The sequence below is a fragment of the Stegodyphus dumicola genome, chromosome 11 (assembly GCF_044657685.1).
Source record: "Stegodyphus dumicola isolate Sdum_Otavi_A_Nest chromosome 11, ASM4465768v1".
Classification (NCBI taxonomy): Eukaryota; Metazoa; Arthropoda; class Arachnida; order Araneae; family Eresidae; genus Stegodyphus; species Stegodyphus dumicola.
Genome location: NC_140778.1, coordinates 144,322,606 through 144,342,581, shown reverse-complemented (window position 1 = coordinate 144,342,581; position 19,976 = coordinate 144,322,606). Strand labels below are relative to the sequence as shown.

At 39.0% G+C, this 19,976-nt stretch overlaps 1 protein-coding gene and 1 pseudogene across 1 annotated transcript; both read right to left on the bottom strand.

The window, feature by feature from the left end:
- Positions 1–12,392: 12,392 nt before the first annotated feature.
- LOC118205277 (histone H2A-like) lies at positions 12,393–13,412 on the bottom strand (annotated as a pseudogene).
- Positions 13,413–14,805: 1,393 nt separating this feature from the next.
- Positions 14,806–19,287, bottom strand: LOC146994415 (histone H2B-like). The gene has a single exon (XM_085827287.1). It carries the CDS (start codon positions 17,961–17,963, stop codon positions 17,589–17,591), a length of 375 nt encoding a protein of 124 aa, XP_085683413.1. The 5' UTR covers positions 17,964–19,287; the 3' UTR covers positions 14,806–17,588.
- Between the last annotated feature and the right edge of the window lie 689 nt (positions 19,288–19,976).

The window sequence follows — 19,976 nt, the reverse complement described above, 5'->3', positions numbered from 1 at the left end:
TTCGGGCGCAATTGGAATAATTGTACCATTCAAATATAACTCAGGTTCAGGATGGAGACCACGCTTCCTACAAAAGTGCACGCACACAGTTTTCTGTTTCGAAAATGTAAATCCCTGTTTGTCTGACCATTCTTGGATCTTATTCAGAGCCATCTGCAATTGCCTCTCTATGTATCTCATGTCTGCTCCTCGACAGCTAATCTGTAAATCATCTACATATAGTGATCCCAAGATGGTAGGAGGAAGTTCTTTTAATACAGAATTTATTTTTAAACTGAACAGCGTTACACTAAGCACACAGCCTTGAGTGAGTGAGTGAGTGAGTGAGTGATTATGGCGCAAAAACCAGAGATGATTATGACGCGCCAAACAAAAGATGAGATGATTACAATTGATGACATTAAAATTCAATAAATAAAAACAAGTAGATAAATGTACCAAATCCAGAGGATGAAGTCATATAAACACAAGTTAAAAGCACATATTAAAATTCAAGAGACAGTCTTCAAAACAAATTACATTTGGTAATAAAAGCCAATATCTTTTAAATAATAAAATAAATTAGAATTGACCTCTCTTCCGATTAAACGGTCGAGAGGTAAGTCACAGCTATTAAAATATTTCTGGCGAAGACTATTAAAACATGGACACTCAATTAAAATATGACGAACAGATAAACAAACATTACAATTAAAACAAACAGGCTCATTTTCAGCTTTAAGAAGATAGCTATGTGTGACTCTGGTATGACCAATTCTGAGTCGAGTCAAAAGAACGTCCTCTTTACGATTTCCAGCAAAATCCCAATGCTCAATTCTAGGTTTGATGTTTCTCAACTTGTTGTGATGCTGAATATCCCAAATTTGCTGCCATTTTTTTCGTATCTTTCCCTTGATGACACACCAGATGTCTCTAAAAGGGATAAGGCGACTGGACAGTTCGACAGCAGATTTTGCCACGATGTCTGCAAGCTCGTTTCCCTTTATTCCCGTATGCCCGGGAACCCAGCAGTACAGGATTTCATATCCTCGTATCATTAAATTTCTATGAATTTTGAGAACATCCACTACCACAGGATTCTGAGCGTTGGGAAAAGCTTCCAAGGATTTAAGAGCACTATACGAGTCTGTGTAGACTATGAACTTTTTGTGGCAGAGCTTTGAGATGTACAAAAGAGCATAATATATTGCAGTTAGTTCAGATGTTAGGACAGAGAAAGCATGGTGCAGGCATCTGCCCTCTATGTAATTTTCAAATACAAAAGCCATCCCGACATGATCATTTGACTTTGATCCATCTGTGTATATCGGATAATAACTGCTATATTTGTGCCTGTGCTCAGCGAAAATTTGTCTGTAAACGATCTCGTTAGTGCTCGCCTTTACGTGATGTTTAAAAACATGAAGAAGCTGGATCCGTGAATTTTCCCAAGGTGGAATTTCAAAATTCTGTACTGCTTGGGGGTGCATATCAGAGAGGGAGAGTTCCTCAATGACAGGGCGAACTCTTAAAGGGAAAGTAGGAACACAGGATGGACGTGTTTCAAATAATGTGTTACACTCATTATCGAGTAAGCACAGCTTATTGGGATGTTCAGGTTGTGATAGAGTATTAAAATATTGCAAAAGGGACAATTGCTCACGCCTCAGATAAAGTGATGGTTCGTTACAGTCAACATATAGGCTCTGCACAGGAGAAGTCCTGAAAGCTCCTGAACAAATCCGCAGACCTTGATGGTGAACAGGATCCAGTTTTAACAAAACAGATGACCGAGCGGATCCATACACAACTGAGCCATAGTCCAGTTTAGAGCGGATAAGCGCTCTGTAAATGCGAAGCATGGAGCAACGCTCTGCACCCCAGGAGGTGTTCGCCAACACTTTTAAAATATTTAGTGTTTTTAGACACTTCTTTCTCAGGTTTAAAACATGAGAAAGGAAAGTCAATTTTCGGTCGAACGTCACTCCTAAAAATTTTACTTCAGGCGCAACTGGAATAATTGTACCATTCAAGTATAACTCAGGTTCAGGATGGAGACCTCGCTTCCTACAAAAGTGCACGCAGACAGTTTTCTGTTTCGAAAATGTAAATCCCTGTTTGTCTGACCATTCTTGGATCTTAATCAGAGCCATCTGCAGTTGCCTCTCTACATATCTCATGTCTGCTCCTCGACAGCTAATCTGCAGATCATCAACATATAGAGATCCCAAGATGGTGGGAGGAAGTTCTTTTAGTACAGAATTTATTTTTAAACTAAACAGGGTTACACTGAGCACACAGCCTTGAGGCACACCCTCTTCCTGTTCAAAAACATCCGAAAAAACAGAGCCAATTCTTACTTGAAAAGTTCTAGTGTTCAAGAAATTTTGAATGAAAATTGGTAGGTTGCCGCGCAAGCCACTCTCGTGAAGATCCCGGAGTATACCGTATCTCCATGCCTTATCATAAGCTTTTTCAATGTCGAAGAATATCGAGACAAGGTGGCTTCTTCTTACAAATGCTTTTCGAATAGATGTCTCTAAGAGGAGCATGTTATCTACAGTTGTTCTTCCCTTTCGAAAACCACTCTGATAAGGCGATATAATATCATTCTTTTCCAAGAAGTAGACTAGGCGGCTGTTTACCATCTTTTCAAACAGTTTGCAGAGGCAACTCGTAAGGGCAATTGGCCGATAGTTGGAGGGATTCCTCGGATCTTTCCCTGGCTTAGGAATAGGAATGACAACAGCTCTCCTCCATGCACTGGGAAAGGCATGCTCCTTCCACACCCTATTGTAAAGAGTGAGAAGGGCATTCAGTGACTTACAGGACAGATGCTTTAGCATTTCATAATTCACTCCATCAAGACCCGGAGAAGACCTATGTGTCTGCAATAAAGCACTCCTTAATTCAAGCATAGTAAAGTCTCTATTGTAAGGCTCAGATTTGGAAGAGTTGAATGCGATGGGATTTATTTCAGAGTGCTGCTTCATAGAAAGAAATGCAGGTGTATAGTTTCTGCTGGAAGAAACGGCAGCAAATGTCTCACCAATAGTATTCGCAATTTCTTCTATAGAGCTAATCACTCGGCCATCTTTTTCCAGAAAGGAAAGTGAGTGGTCTTTATACATTCCGCATGCTTTTCGAACTCTTTCCCAAACCCGCTTACTAGGCGTAGAGGATGTTATTGAGGACACATATGAAATCCAGGAATCCCTCTGGCTCTGCCTTCTTACTTTCCGTGCATTTGCTTTGGCTCTTTTAAAAGCTATGAGGTTTCGCAGAGTAGGATATCTACGAAAAATGCCCCATGCTTTTTTCTGTTTCTTCAGTGCTTCATGACAGTCGCGATTCCACCATGGTTTTGAATATTTTAGTAATTTTCCTGATGTTCTAGGAATGGAGAGCATAGCTGCCTGAATAATAGTATTAGTAACAGCTTCAACAGCGTCATCGATATGCGCATCTTCTACCATTTCATCTGTGAGCTCTGCAATGGAAGAGAAGAGTTCCCAGTCTGCCCTGTCCAGTATGAATCGAGGGGATCTCGACATGGGGTTTGCTCCTCTTCGTGCAAGAGACACAAAAATAGGATAATGATCGCTGTTGTACAGGTCATTTCCGACACTAAAAGTGCAAAATGGCAACAGAGATGGTGAACAGATGGCAAGATCGAGAGCGTGGAATGTCCTTGAAGGCTCATGGAAGTATGTATCTTGCCCATTATTTAGGAGACAAAGGCTATGATCTTCGATCATCTGCTCAATTTGTCTTCCTCGGCAATTTGTATCTTTGCTACCCCAGAGTGGACTATGGCCGTTAAAATCTCCTATTATAATAAAATGCTCAGGCAGCTGCTCTATTAGATTATTCAAATCTTGCTGATAAATGTGCTCATTTGGAGGCAAATACAAAGAAACAAATGAAACAACAATATCAAAATTTATTTGAGTAGCGACAACTTGGAGGGATGTCCGTAATTCAAAGGAAGTACATTTGAGGGATAATCCAGTGAGGAGAGGAGACCTACTCCTCCACTGGCACGTTCACTTGCAAGGTTATCCTTCCTGACGAAAGAAAACCTCCGAAGTTTTGCATGGTGTTCTGGTTTCAGATTTGTTTCCTGTATTGCTAAGCACACAGGATGGCACGCATTTATTATAGATTTGATGTCAAGCAAATTTCAGTGGAAACCGCGACAGTTCCATGACACGAGGGTGGCCATTATGAATTGTTTTTGTTTTTCCTGTGCTGTTCTTTTGTTTTTCGTGGAAGTAGATTGATGCCTGGGAAATTCCAGACCCTCTTCCACTTCCATAAAGTCTGAATCCGCAGATTCAGAAATCATGTCATCAAGAGGGCTATTGCTGCGACTTCTATTTTTATTTGATATTTTTTGTGTGGCAGTTTTCGGCTTACTTTGAATAACTGTTTCTTTCTTTTGTACTATATGGGTTGCATTTTCTTTTTTCTTGTTGGATGTAGACGGTTGGGTTTTATTTGGTAGGGTCTGTGTGCCTATTGATGTTTGGGTGGCAACTGTACGATATGATTTAACAGCACTGGCGTATGATGAATTTGGTCGAAGCTGTGTGCTCTGGACTAGTCTTCTGGCTTCGGCGTAAGAGATGTTCCTAGTAACTTTTGTAGTCTGGATTTCTTTTTCCGATTTCCATTTTGGGCACAAGCGAGAAAATGCTGGGTGGTCACCCTTGCAATTTATACACAAAGGCGCAGCGGTACAATTATCAGAATCGTGGTCAATCTGTGAGCATCGGGCGCATGTGAGGCTGCCACGACAAGACGTCTTAGAATGGCCGAAACGCTGGCATTGGAAACATCGCATAGGGTTTGGAATATAAGGTCTTACAGGAATATTTAGATATCCGGCCTTAATATTCTTAGGCAGATCAGGCGTGTTGAAGGTAAGGATCACGTGTTTCGTGTCTATCAACTTACCTTCTTTACGCATCTTGATCCGCCTTACACCGCAGACATTTTGTTCGGATAACTCAGAAGCGATCTCTTCTTCAGAAACATACAGAAGGTCGAATTCTGAGATTACACCACGACAATAGTTCAGTGACTTATGGGGTGTTACAGTGACATTCGCTTGCCCAAGTTTAGTAATCTGAAGTAAAGAAGCAGACTGGGTGGCTGAGTTTGTATCAATAAGCAAGTCTCCGGAGCGGAGACGCTTTATGTTTCTCGGCTCACCAATAGAAGACTGGATGTATTTATTTATTACGAAAGGAGACATCTTATGCATTTCGCCAGAAGGACTAGAGATGACTAGGAAACGGGGACTATTGTGATGATTTTTTTTATTTGCATCTGTCCGTAATTTTTTTGCAGAATTTTCAGAACTAGGTTGAGTGACAGGTTGAGTGACTGGTTTAGTAGTAGACGTTTCAGAGCTAGGTTGAATGATTGGTTTATTAGTAGATGGTTCAGAGCTAGGTTGAGTGACTGGTTTAGCAGTATACGTTTCAGAACTAGGTTGAGTTACTGGTTTAGCTGTAGACGTTTCAGAACTAGTTTAAATGACTGGAGTTACCTCGAAATCTTTAATTAAGTAGATATGAGAAGAAGCCATAGTGAAAGAATAAAGATTTGGGTCCGACGGCCCCGCCCACCACGGAGCCCAACAAGGGAACACAGATTCCTGTGTTAGGGCTAGCCGGACCTATACGCAAACTGAAGCCCCACAGTCGGCTTTCCCGAAAGCAGGTACTCCCGAGAGCTTGACCCCAAGCCACTGACACAAGGACTAGTGACCAGCCGATTGACACCCGTGAGGATGACTAAGGTGCCTCCCGTTTAGCTGAAGCAGAGGCCAAAGTAGTGTGTTGGGGACAGTACCTCGCCCCTCAACTACCAGGACCCTCCTTTCCAGCGACACGGGTCTCCACGCACTGCAAACACGTGGGCAGTTTTCTCGCCACTCGAAAACTAGAAACAAGGTCTGTTCCAGCCTCTCGTGACGAGCCCCAAACTCCGTAGAGAGAAACCACAAGGGAGAAGGGAAGGGAAAAAGATCCAGCCAAGAGGAGAGGAGACGGAAATGAGGATAGATCACTGGGGCTCCAGGATCGTGACACCCGTCTCACCTAGAAGATGATCCCCTGAAGGGCTAGGGTACCTCGGGATTGCCACACCCGTACTCACAAAAGTGAGCCCCCTGAGGGGGAAGAAGGGAAGGGAAAAAGTACCAGCCAAGAGGAGAGGAGACGGAAAAGAGTATAGATCACTGGGGCTCCAGGATATCATGACACACGTCTCACCAAGAAGATGATCCCCTGAAGGGCTAGGGTACCTCCGGATTGCTACACCCGTACTCACAAAAGTGAGCCCCTTGAGGGGTGTTTGTGAAGGAGACGAAGAAAATTCGAGTTTGAATCACTTACTTGCTAGACTCACTGTTAGACGTTACTTTTGAAACTTGCTCTTGTCTTGAGCGATAGAAAGGAGGAGATGTAATTTACGAAAGTGAGATGTTTTTCCGGCAAGGAGCATTTGTGCTCCCTGGCTGCGTTTTGGCTAAGAGGCGAGATTGAGGAGTGGACGAGTTTTACTGAAATATTTAAAGAGACTTTTTGCCCGACTTTCGAAGGTAAGGTAATAGTTAAGCTTCTGGTGATGAATAAAAGAGGATAGTTATCATCCAGTTGTGATTCCGGCACAGAACGGCAGATGCTATTCGGCAGCCAACTTGCTATCGGAAAAACCGGGGATGATGAGGACTTTCTCAAGTATCTTAAAAATAAGAAAGTTTCCTCCAGCGGGTATTAAATTCCTAACATTTATCAGCCAAGTTCCACCACGTCAATGTGAGATTCTATCCTCGACAGCTGGCCAGCGAACTTTAAAGATTCTGCTCGGGTGCTTGTTCCAGTGGCAAATTCTCTTCGATGCTGAGCTTGCGAATGTGTTGCTGAAAAATGATGGAGGCGGTGTTCTTCTATATTGCGGTCGGTGATCCTGAAAAACGTGAGACTCATTAGACGTCAGTGTTCCCCTTACGGAATGTATTACTCCCAGGACTCCGAGGACTATTTATCCCTGATTTCTCCTAGAATGCAAGGCCAGCCCGAGACATTTCCGGGTGCGTTTCAAGTCGTCTACATAACAGATAAGTTTTGTTTTGTTATCAATTTTCCTTCGAACTTTTGGGAATTGGAACTTTACTTTAAATTGAATCTTTAAATTAATTCTAAAAGACTAAATTGCCTCCCTTTTCCCCTTCTTAATTTACTGAGACAAACTTGAAGGTCCTCATATGAAATAGGATGTAATAATATAACTTGTTTGTGTAATCTTCCTTAGAACAGATGTTGAATTGCAGATATGTTTCCTTTAACCTCTTAGAAATTACTGCACGGGTACCTGTTAAATTAAAAGAGTCATGTAATAGATTTGCAAATCGTGGATTTAAATGTAACAAAAAGAAAAATGATAAATTGAAGAATTCACCTGTGTCTAAAATATGAAAATTGAATTGTAACTAAAAATAAGAAATTTGAGTCTCTGATTAGGATAAGATTTAACTTTAATTGTTGAGGAATTTGAATAAACTTGTATTTAATCTGGAACCTATTACTTAATGTTTTTCTTTATATCTTTCATGTGTTTTTCTTATATATATTGATTTTACATTTTGTATATTCGATCCTCTCACGGCACGGTCCCAGATGCATTTTCACAACGCAATGCACAAAAATTCCCTTTATAGATGTGGAAATTAGCTAACTCTTAATAGTTTAGTTCTCAGTTGATATTTAGTTAGTTGCGGTTTCACCTGTCTGTTTCTGCATTAGTTTCCTCCCTAAGAGGAAGCAGTAACACAGCATTGGTGCCATGATTCTCACGGAAAGTACAGAAACAGAATCTTGGTGTCGTACTCATAACAAAAATATGCAAAGATTTGTCTCTGATATTGAACACTGGTGCAAGCAATGGTGCATCTCCCCCAACACTCAAAAATCACAACTTCTGTTAATTAACAAGAAACGCATAATGACTCCTGCTAGAAGAGTGAGTCAGTGAGTGATTATGGCGCAAAAACCAGAGATGATTATGACGCGCCAAACACAAGATGGGATGATTACAATTGATGTCATTAAAATTCAATAAATAAAAACAAGTAGAAAAATGTATCAAATCCAGAGGATGAAGTCATATAAACACAAGTTAACAGCACATATTAAAATTCAAGACAGTCTTCAAAACAAATTACATTTGGTAATAAAAGCCAATCTCTTTTAAATAATAAAATAAATTAGAATTGACCTCTCTTCCGATTAAACGGTTGAGAGGTAAGTCACAGCTATTAAAATATTTCTGGCGAAGACTATTAAAACATGGACACTCAATTAAAATATGACGAACAGATAAACAAACATTGCAATTAAAACAAACAGGCTCATTTTCAGCTTTGAGAAGATAGTTATTAGTGACTCTAGTGTGACCTATTCTGAGGCGAGTCAAAAGAACTTCCTCCTCACGATTTCCAGCAAAATTCAATTCCATGTTCAGCCATGTTCAATTCTAGGCTTGACGTTTCTCAACTTGTTGTGATGCTCAACATCCCAAATTTGCTGCCATTTTTTCCGCATCTTTCCCTTGATTACACAGCAGATGTCTCTAAAAGGAATAAGGCGAGTGGACGGTTCAACAGCATATTTGGCTGCGATGTCTGCAAGCTCATTTCCCTTTATTCCTGCATGTCCAGGTACCCAGCAGTACAGGACTTCATATCCTCGAATTGTTAAATTTCTATGAATTTTGAGAACATCCACTACCACAGGATTCTGCGTGTTGGGGAAAGCTTCCAAGGATTTAAGAGCACTATACGAGTCTGTATAAACTATGAACTTTTTGTAGCAGAGCTTTGAGATGTACAAAAGACCATAATATATTGCAGTTAGTTCAGATGTTAGGACTAAGAGAGCATGGTGCAGACATCGGCCCTCAATGTAATCTTGAAATACAAAAGCCATCCCGACATGATCATTTGACTTTGATCCATCTGTGTATATCGCATGATAACTGCTATATTTGTGCCTGTGCTCAGCGAAGAGTTGTCTGTAAACGATCTCGTTAGTGCTCGCCTTTACGTGATGTTTGAAAATATCGAGAAGCTGGACACGTGCATTTTCCCAAGGTGGAATTTCAAAATTCTGTACTGCTTGAGGGCACATGTCAGAGAGGGAAAGTTCCTCAATGACAGGGAGAACTCTTAAAGGAAAAGTAGGAACACAGGATGGACGTGTTTCATATGATGTGTTACACTCATTATCGAGTAAGCACAGCTTATTGGGATGTTCAGGTTGGGATAGAATATTAAAATATTGCAAAAGGGACAATTGCTCACGCCTCAGATAAAGTGATGGTTCGTTAGAGTCAACATATAGGCTCTGTACAGGAGAAGTCTTGAAAGCTCCTGAACAAATCCGCAGACCTTGATGGTGAACAGGATCCAGTTTTAACAAAACAGATGACCGAGCGGATCCATAAACAACTGAGCCATAGTCCAGTCTAGAGCGGATAAGCGCTCTGTAAATGCGAAGCATAGAGCAACGCTCTGCACCCCAGGAGGTGTTCGCCAACACTTTTAAAATATTTAGTGTTTTTAGACACTTCTTTCTCAGGTTTAAAACATGAGAAAGGAAGGTCAAATTTCGGTCGAACGTCACTCCTAAAAATTTTACTTCGGGCGCAACTGGAATAATTGTACCATTTAGATATAACTCAGGTTCAGGATGGAGACCTCGCTTCCTACAAAAGTGTACGCACACAGTTTTCTGTTTCGAAAAAGTAAATCCCTGTTTGTCTGACCATTCTTGGATCTTATTCAGAGCCATCTGCAATTGCCTCTCTATGTATCTCATGTCTGCTCCTCGACAGCTAATCTGTAAATCATCTACATATAGTGATCCCAAGATGGTGGGACCTCCTAGAAGAAAACTTAAAATTTTCAATATTATTGTACCTGAAGTTAAAAAAGCTACTTACCTCGGTGTTGTCCTGAATAAGCAATTTAAATGAAAAGACCATATTATTAAAGTCAGAAGCAAAAGCTCACACAGTAACGAACAATCTTGCACCCCTACTGGGTAAATACTCTAAATTGGATCTTTCCCGTAAGAGACGTTTTTATACGGCCTTTATTTATTAGGTCAATTTTTTCCTGTGCATCCCCTGCTTGGGCTACTGCTACAACTAAAGACCTTTATAAACTGCAAATTCTACAAAATAAGTTTATGAGACTTACTACAAATGCACATTTTTATGTGTCAAACGACACTCTTCACAAAGATCTTAAACTGGATACGTGTTGAAAAATACCTCCATAAAATGAACAAGAACTTTTTAGACAAAGCCATACAATGCGACTTTTTACGTCATTTCAAAGTTTTTGATTATATTCCACTCAGAGAGGACAGTTGCATCAGACCTTACGCGGCTCACCTCACCCATGATGATAATTTCACTACATAGTTCGATTTCACGGATTTTCCCGTATATAGTGTATATGTCATAATAAAATCAAAGGAAAAGGAAAAGACGGAACACTATCGATGCGCTGTAGATGCGTGATTAGATCCATATTGAAGAAGAAGTAATCTGACTGCGTCGTAAGCTAATGTGTTGACTTCGTAAATAAAACTTGGCAGTAGAAGCGATTTTAATTCCATTTTTATTTCCAATTGATATTTGTGGCCACAATCACTTGGCACTCTAGTCGTGCCTTTCCACAGAAGATTTACATTTTTGATATTGTTGGGATAGCAAGCAAGCCAGCGAAATTATATCTTAGCAGAGTAAAGAGCAAAGCTGAAGTGCGTAGTTATGAAAGATGGAAGTACGTGAAGAGAAAAGTTTTGGTTTACAAGGTCAGTTTCAGTTCTTAATTATTACGTCATCAGAGTTGCGCGGCCCATAGAGTGATCTAGAAATGACGCAATGCAGAGAAGTTATTACGATTTTAGAATAAAGAGGAAGAATTAATGTTTTTAGTTATTCTGATTCATACATTTTTATCTTACATATATATGTTATTTTATCATTTGAATCTCTTTATGTGTCTTGTATTTGTATTGTATGTAATATGTTACCATATCTGATTTTAATAATAATATTCTCAGACTTATTCTCTTATTTTAATCACCCATCCATCATGAAACAACACACCAGACACCAACTTATACTTAGCCTCTCCATGCCCGCGGCTTTCTTTCTTCTTGTGATGCTGGTCACCCCCTTTTTCTCATTTCCAACGCCTTCTCACTCCCCGGTCAGACCGTTCAACATCTTGTGCCCTACTGGGATACTTAGTCAGAGAGCCGGCAACCTCGCAAGCTTAACAGAGACGGCCCGGCATAAGAGTATAAAATATATATATATATATCTTGGTAAAGCAAGAGAAGAACCCATATCTTTGGTCATGACCAAACATGGAGATTTCGCAGGGTGACCTCCATGGGTGACAGTCGTGTCTAACATGAGCTCCTCACCGAACGAAGTGACCTCCGAGAAGCCGGAAGCAAGGATCGGCATTTCCGTCCCGAGTGCAATGGATACATCGCCACATCCTCCGCTCTCGACACTTTCATCATCTTCTTCAATTGTTCCTGTTCCTGATTCTGGTTCCAGTACTCCCCAGATACTCTACTTATGGAATTGAAGCAGCTCTACCAACTGAAGGCGCGCTTTACTGATCTTGAACAGACTCTCGCAAGAGCCAAGCGAACTACTCCTCTGGCCAGCTTTGACTTGAAAGTAGTACAGCATGACAGCCAGGTAATTTTACACTCTCTTACCACGCTTGCCAAACGTCTTCAGTTACCTCTCTTCAGTATTCCCCCTACAGAGGAGGAATGCATTAGCAAAATTCTCTCAGTCGTGCAAAAATCAAAAACTGATTTGACCATAGGCAAAATAATCAACCAAAAAAATTTGGTTAGCGATTCTACCAAAAATAACTCTTCGAAAAAATCAAAATTGCAAAATTCTCAAAAACCAATCTTAACACCTGCCAAACTACAAACTGAAAAAGTAATCAATTTAACTAGCAAAAAGATCCAAAATTTAAACCTCAATAAGCGAGAAAGCTTAGTAAATCCTAAATCAAAGAAATTAAGAAAAGCAGATAACGAAGGTTTTATCGAGCCTCCCCGCCATCTTGTCACAAAAGGCGCGGGAATCAAGCATCTTCACAGTCAGAACCGGTCATCTCTCAAAGCCTGCCCCCATTCTGGAGCGAGCGCCCCCCCCAGGATGAAAATGCTTTCCCTGCTGACGCAGAGCAAGTTCTGAATCACGATTCAGAGGAGAAAGCAGAGAGTAGCGATCCCCCCCCCCCAGTCACGAAGAATTCCTTATTTCTTCGTTGACCCGAAGGATTTCAAATTTCTTGTTACTGTGGTTCAAAACGCAGTTCCCACAGCACAATGCCAAATGAAAGGAAGGTATTTAAGAATATCTGTGCAAACAGAAAATGATTACCGCACCATTGCGAATATTCTGACAACGCACGGTGCACAATACAAGTCCTTTAACTTAAAACAGGATCATCCGATCAAAGCAGTAATTTGGGGACTCCCTAATACCTCCAATACAGACAAAATAATGCAAGAGTTATCCTATATCTAATACAGCGTTTTGAGTGTTACTCAGTTCCGGAAGCATAAAAACCGGCACCCTATTCCTTTATTCCTAATACAACTAAATCCTTCAGTCAACGCATTCGATATATTTGAAGAAACCAGAATGATGGGTCTTGATATTAGTGTTGAAAAACACATTGGAAGCAAAGGACCGAGCCAGTGCTGGCGCTGCCAGGGCTTTTTTCATAGCTCAGCCGTCTGTACACTGCCCATCAAGTGCCTGAAATGCTCTGGACCGCACTTTGCGGCTCAGTGCACTAAGGACCCACACGAGCCAAATACTTGTGCAAACTGCCTTGGTAGTTATGCCAGTAACTGGCTTCACTTTCCTCGCCACCCAAATAATAGGAATAAGGCAAAAAAATTCCACCCTTCTGGACACGGTGATGTCTTGGAATTATTCTGGTCTTCTTGTTATCTCTAGCAGCATTACCGGCCAACTCAAGAACCTCAGCTGCCCAGTATTCTAAAACTGCAGCAAGATACACTGGAGCTCCAGCACCAACTCTTTCTGCATAATTTCCCTTTCGCAGAAGACGATGGATACGACCTACAGGAAACTGAAGACCACGACTGGACCCGAGTCTTGCTCTTCCCCTTAACTTTGCCACCTTTTCCACGACCAGACATGGTGATATTATTTGTGGGGTATACGAAATATTGACTACCGACGGTCCTGGACAGACATTTTTATCAACTCTGTACTTATTATGTCTGGCCAATCAGATCCCGAGTTTTGAATCCGAATAGAATCGTAGCCTCGCAATATTTGTTACGTACTCATCGTTGACACATCAATTGTCATTCCTCTTGTTTCTTCTCTACATTATTTAAACCTGTTATATCAAATTACCTGTACTGAGCAAAAGCATTTTATGACCAAATATTCATAATTTCAGAATATTATTCTTATTAAAATTATCTTATGTATATTAAACATTAATCAAGAATACTTCTTATTCTCATAAATGGATGAGAGAAACGTGAAGAGACATATCTGGTGATAAATTTACTGTTCATTCCTTCTCTTTCAACTGGCAAAATGCTTCATTATACAAACTTCTGACATATAGTTTCACTGTATATATGCACTCCTACTGTGAGTACACAAGTAGAGTGAGTAACTAGTTGTGTATACGAAAAAAAATTCAAAATATGCTCTTGATTGTAGATAAATTTACTGTAAAAAAAATAAGAAGAATTAAATATATGAATGTATAAAAGGTACACGGTACATGCACATGCATACACGGTAATTCAACATTTCTTCGCCCGAATAGATAAGCACAAGTGCTGTAGAAAAATCTGCACAAGAATGAATATATTGGGAACCAAAAGAGAAGTTAAGAACTACTTTATTCCAATTGAGCGTTCTATCCAGGTTGCATCCAAGCTACCCGAAGAGAAATCTACCTATTAGCCAGTCAGGGGAACTCCTCACTGGCACCCGTACATCTCGGCCACTTCAAACCCTTGTCGGTTACAACCAAATCCCTAAAGAAGCTGCAAGTGCTGTACATACCGAAAACGTAGTTGATTTCTTGACATTTTTAACAATTATTGAGCTGTAGAAAAGAAAACATAATGCAATCTTCTTCAATTGCCTATAGTTTTTGCTTTGCACTGAGGTAGTTTGACAGAATTCGTTTATACGAAATCTCTCAATTTTATTTCTTAGTTAATTTATTGAACTGTATTTTGCGAAACAGTGAAGTAGTATTCATTGAATAAATATTGTTAAGTTTCTGATGTATGTGTACACTAATTAATTGACCGAACTTGGTAGTTCTTAAATTCATATCACACACGCCTAGTATTTTCGCGCATTTAGCTGCTGAAAAATTATCAGTAAAGACGCAAAGTAAGTAATTTAGAACTAAATGTTCACAAAGATCAGATACTGAAATTAATAATTCATAAATTTGAAATAATCCTGTCATTGCAATAGCCAATTTAAGAAATGTTAAAACAATAACTTTTCAGACAAGCAATACCCCTACTGATTAGAAGAAATGCTATGCTGCAGCAGATCTGCATATATATATATTTAAATTCTGTAAACATAAATAACTATTCAAGTAGGTTGATATAGGTATGGCTGTCATTCATTGAAAATACTTAGTTACATAAATGTTGAAGAAAAAAAAGAGAAAACGAAAAAGTTTTATACATTTTATTTCTACACTAAATTAAGTCACACATAATATAACACAGAATCAAAACACATTGCAGGAATGCACTGCAATCATCACTCACTGTTGCCATTTAGTGAGGAAATAAAACTGTTGCTACTTACACTGTCTATAAATAGCTATTGAAATGCAAACAAACCCCCAATATCTATTTGAGGGTGGTGGAGATCCAATAGAATTCATTCTTCAAAACAATGCCATTGTGCTGAAATGACCCCTCAGCTCATAAAGTGGTCAGATCAGGTCAGACAAGTGTAGCAAGATGGTGCATGTTTGATGGTAAATGTGATGTTTGATATTTTAATTCCCCCAAATGTAGGATATTGAACTAAAGAATATAGTTTTTATTGGAAGGTAAGTTCATTCAAGATTATATTTTTGATTTGTAAAAGTAATATGAATATTAATAGCTATCTATAAGTAATATGAATACTTTTATGATGAAAGCAATTTGCCAAACAATTTTTTCCTTCTTAGTGTTCATTGTTTATATTTTCCTTAACCAGGTTTTTCGTATGAAATGTCTTGTAATTTTTTTCTTTCCTGTTGTGTAAATGTTTATTGTTTATAATATTAATTGTTTTAGAAAAAATAATATCCCATAATTCTAAATGCTTGGTGAAGTCTTCCTCTTAATATAGTGCATCTTCATGTGAATACTTTACTGCATATGTGTATTTCATTTGATCAAATATTTTTTGATGTTAAAAATATTTATTTGATGTCATATTTATTTGTATACTTTGTATTTATGATGTATATGAAAACCCTGAATACTTTACTATGTATGCACATGTGAATACTTTGCTGTGTATATGAAAAATTGTGTATTTATTTGTTACTGTTTAATGTCTTTGAAGTTATGCATGTTGAAAGATAAAACTGTAATTTTGAAATGCTTGGTATGCATCTTGAAAGATAAATGTTATGGATATGGATAATCTCTTTGCAAACTGTATTAGTGCATCAGTGCTTGAAGGTATGCATGTTGAAAGATAAATGTTCTCACAGACCTTCAGTGAATTTGTTGTTACTACTGTTTTTCACTACTGTTTAGTGTTTATCTTCTAAAGTTTAGTTCTTATCTTTAAATATTTCTCTTTGCAAACTGCATTAGTGTAGTTGACTGCATTACTGCTATGAAAACTGCATTACTGAAAATATGAAACATATGAAAAACTGAATAGTCTTATTAATCATATTACATGCATGATCTCAGCGGATTCAGCAGCACGATTCAGTAATGAGATCATTATCAGTTCTAATTTGAGTAATAATTAGAATATTTGAATAATTTACTCAAAAGCTCATTTAATGCAGATGGAATCATCTCACATTTCCCAGAAGGCGTGCAGTATTTAGTGAATATTACACAATTTCTTGAAATTGTTATTGATTGATGTTCTGTGACATTGGATAAGATATCGGATTTGTGGTATGAAATGTCACCTATTTGTATGTTGTCAAAATATGTATTTTTAATCAATAAATATGTTTAAATATGGTTTTTTTAATGAAAAACTGAAGTTGACAGTGACTGTTGTATCAGAAATGTCACATTTGTATTAAATTGTACAATCAATGAAAAACTGAGGAAACGACTGTATTTTCTAATGCGATAACGAAGGGAATGAAAAGTTTTGAAGTTGATGAGGAAACGAATGTATTTTCTAATGCGACAATCAAGTCCATAAATTATAAATGTGGCAACAAAGGAAATGATAAGTTCTGAAACTGTAGAAACGACTGTATTTTCTAATGCGGCAAATGTGAAAAATAAGTCCATAAATTATAAATGTGGCCACGAAGAGAATGAAATGTTCCTTATATCTTGGCTTTGTTGAATGTCTTCTTTTGATAGATTCGGAGAAAGGCTGTGGTCAAACCATTTGAGATACATGCGAGGATTTATGAAAGCAAAGCAATGACAGAAAGATAGCATTTTGTGATGCATCAGTTTATTAAATTTAAACCGGAGAAATCTGAATTTTTAATAATATTTAATTAAATTTTTTAATTAAAAAAATATGATTTATTTGCGTAGAAGAAATTTCATCCAGACGATATCTCCACCCCGCCCCTACCTTCCTTCCTTCCTGCCCCCCTTTGGGGTTCGAACCCGGGCCTTTAGCTTCGCTAACCACTGTCCCGTCTGGGCAGGCTAGCCAGTTTCCTGTCCCGCCAGCACTTGCTATGCTTTGCATACCGTTGAATGTTTTCGTTCCAGTTACTCGGAGAAAGGCTGTGACTGAGCTAGTGAAACAATTCGTGATACGTACACCTGAAAACTACAACACTGATATGCATACATTTTGATAAATAGCAAACTTATGAAAAACCACCTGCATTGAAATGTATTAAGGCTGATTTCCGGAAAGCAGTGTGTATATAAGTGAGCTGGGACTTTAAACAACTAACCTCTGGATGTGCTAAACTACAATTTTTCCTTATTCAGCTATCGTGTGTGTATTAGATCCTCATTTCGAAGATAAGAAATTGGATGCAGAGCAATGAGGATAAAGATGATGACTTGTAGAGCTGAAATATATATGATCAATTTCTTTTGCAAAGAGTGTTAATTAATTTTAAAAACGCCAATATGAAATTATAAATTGTACAATTAAAATATAATGAATAAATGAGTGATAAATTGAACAATGAGTGATTTGAGGATAAGCAGGTAACAGCTAACCTTTATCATATTCTGGCCCTGAAAAGGGCCTTTTTTGATGGGTAAAGCTTTGAAAATTTACTTAGAGCTGGTGTACTTGGTGACAGCTTTGGTTCCTTCCGAAACAGCATGTTTTGCCAGTTCACCAGGCAACAATAGACGTACTGCAGTTTGTATTTCTTGGCTAGTGATAGTACTCCTCTTATTGTAATGAGCTAAGCGAGAAGATTCAGCTGCAATTCTTTCGAAGATGTCATTAACGAATGAATTCATGATAGACATAGCCTTATTCGAGATGCCAGTGTCGGGGTGAACTTGTTTCAAAACTTTGTAGATGTAAATAGTGAAAGATTCCTTCCTGCGCTTCTTCCTCTTTTTCTTGTCACCAGCTCGGACAGCTTTCTGTGCCTTTCCGGCCTTTTTTACAGCTTTCCCAGATGCTCGAGGAGGCATTTTTAAGAGTCTGCGAATGAACGAAAATCCAAAAAATGCACATTAGATGCAGCATATTTATTGAATTTCATTCTTTTCATTTCCATCCAATGAGAAACGTTCTAATACAGCCTATCTTGGAGAGAAAAGGTTCATTATAATACATATATATACAAATTATTGTTATTACAATTTCATATTACTGATATTGTGGATTATAGTTATGAGCCACATTTTTTTAAATTTCTGATTTATTGATTTTTTTTACTTGTTCTTCCCTTGGGGGGAGGGGAATCTCTTTTCCAATGGGAAGTACTTATGACGAATAAAACCCCTCTTATTAATAAAAGTATATGACAGAGGTGCACAAAATGAAGTAATACTCTAAAACTTCGAATTTTGGGTTACTTACATATTGTTTATTTTGCTATTTGTAAGCGTCAACGGCCATACCATGCTGAAAGTACCGGTTCTCGTCCGATCACCGAAGTCAAGCATTCGCAGGGCAACCACCGTGGGCGAAAGACATCTCGTCATGAGCTCCCAACCCAATGATGTTAACCCACCGAAGCCGGAAGCAATGGCCGGCACCCCAGTTCATACCGCAATGGATACTTCATCACCTCATCTTTCATCAATTTCATCTACATCTTCAACCTTTCCTGAGCCTATTAGCAGTACTCCTGTTCCGGATCCCGAAATCGTTCCGGTTCCAGATCCTGACACCCTCCTCATAGAGCTGAAACAACTTTACCAGCTAAAAGCAAGATTTACGGATTTAGAACAAACTCTGGCCAGAAGCAAGAGAGCTACTCCACTGACTAACTTCGACATGAAGCAAGTGCAGCAGGAATCTCAGGTCGTATTAACCTCCCTCACCTCTCTTGCCAAACACTTACAATTGCCACTTTTCAGCATTCCTCCTACAGAGGAGGAATGTATTAGCAAAATTCTTGCAGTTGTCAAAAAATCTAAAACTGATTCCTTGGATAGACCTACTTATGATCATAGGCAAAAATCTCAAACAATTAATTCGGAAACCAGCAAAAATAACTCACCAAAAAAATCAAAACCTAATTCAATTCAAAATTCTGATAAGAAAAATATTTTAGCACCAGCTAGATTGCAAACCGATAAAATCATAAATTCTACTAGCCAAAAAATTCAAAACCTAAACCTTAACAAAAGAGAAAGTCTCACAAATCCAAAATCTGAAAAACTTAGAATCACCGATAGCGAAGGATTTTCTGAGCCACCCCACCATTTAATCTCTAAAGACACAGGAAAACAGCAGCTGAACCAGCCAGAACCGGTCGCTTCTCGAAGCCTCCCCCCCTTTTGGAGCGAGCGCGAAGAGAACGACCCCCCCCAAGCTGAAACTAATCCTGCAGCAGCAGTTGAATCACAACGCCGAGTCAGAGGAGCAAGGAGAGAGTAGTACTTCCCCCACCCCCACCCGGTCGCGAAGAATTCCTTACTTCTTCGTCGACCCAAAAGACTTCGAATTTCTTGTTACTGTAATTCAAAATGCCGTCCCATCGGCCCAGTGCCAAATGAAAGGCAAATATCTGAGAATTGCAGTACAAGAAGAAAATGATTATCGCACCGTCGCATCTATTTTAAATATGCACGGTGCCCAATATAAATCTTTCAATCTTAAGCAAGACAGACCGATCAAAGCAGTAATTAGGGGCCTTCTTATTACTGCCAAGACGGAAAAAATAGCCCAAGAATTAACTTATATTGGATATAGTGTTCTGAGTGTTACTCAGTTTAAGAAACACAAAACCCGGCACCCCATGCCTCTTTTCTTAGTACAACTAAATCCCTCATTAAATGCTTTTGATATTTTTGAGGAGACAACAATAATGGGTTTGGACATAAACATCGAAAAGCATATCGGAAGAAAAGGCCCAAGCCAGTGCTGGCGCTGTCAGGGCTTTTTTCACAGCTCAGCTGTATGCACTCTACCTATCAAATGTCTTAAATGCGCTGGGCCGCATTACGCAGCACAGTGTACTAAGGACCCAGAAC

Excerpts from the sequence above, each read along its gene's own strand:
- LOC146994415 (XM_085827287.1), bottom strand. The coding sequence starts at position 17,963 with ATGCCTCCTCGAGCATCTGGGAAAGCTGTAAAAAAGGCCGGAAAGGCA.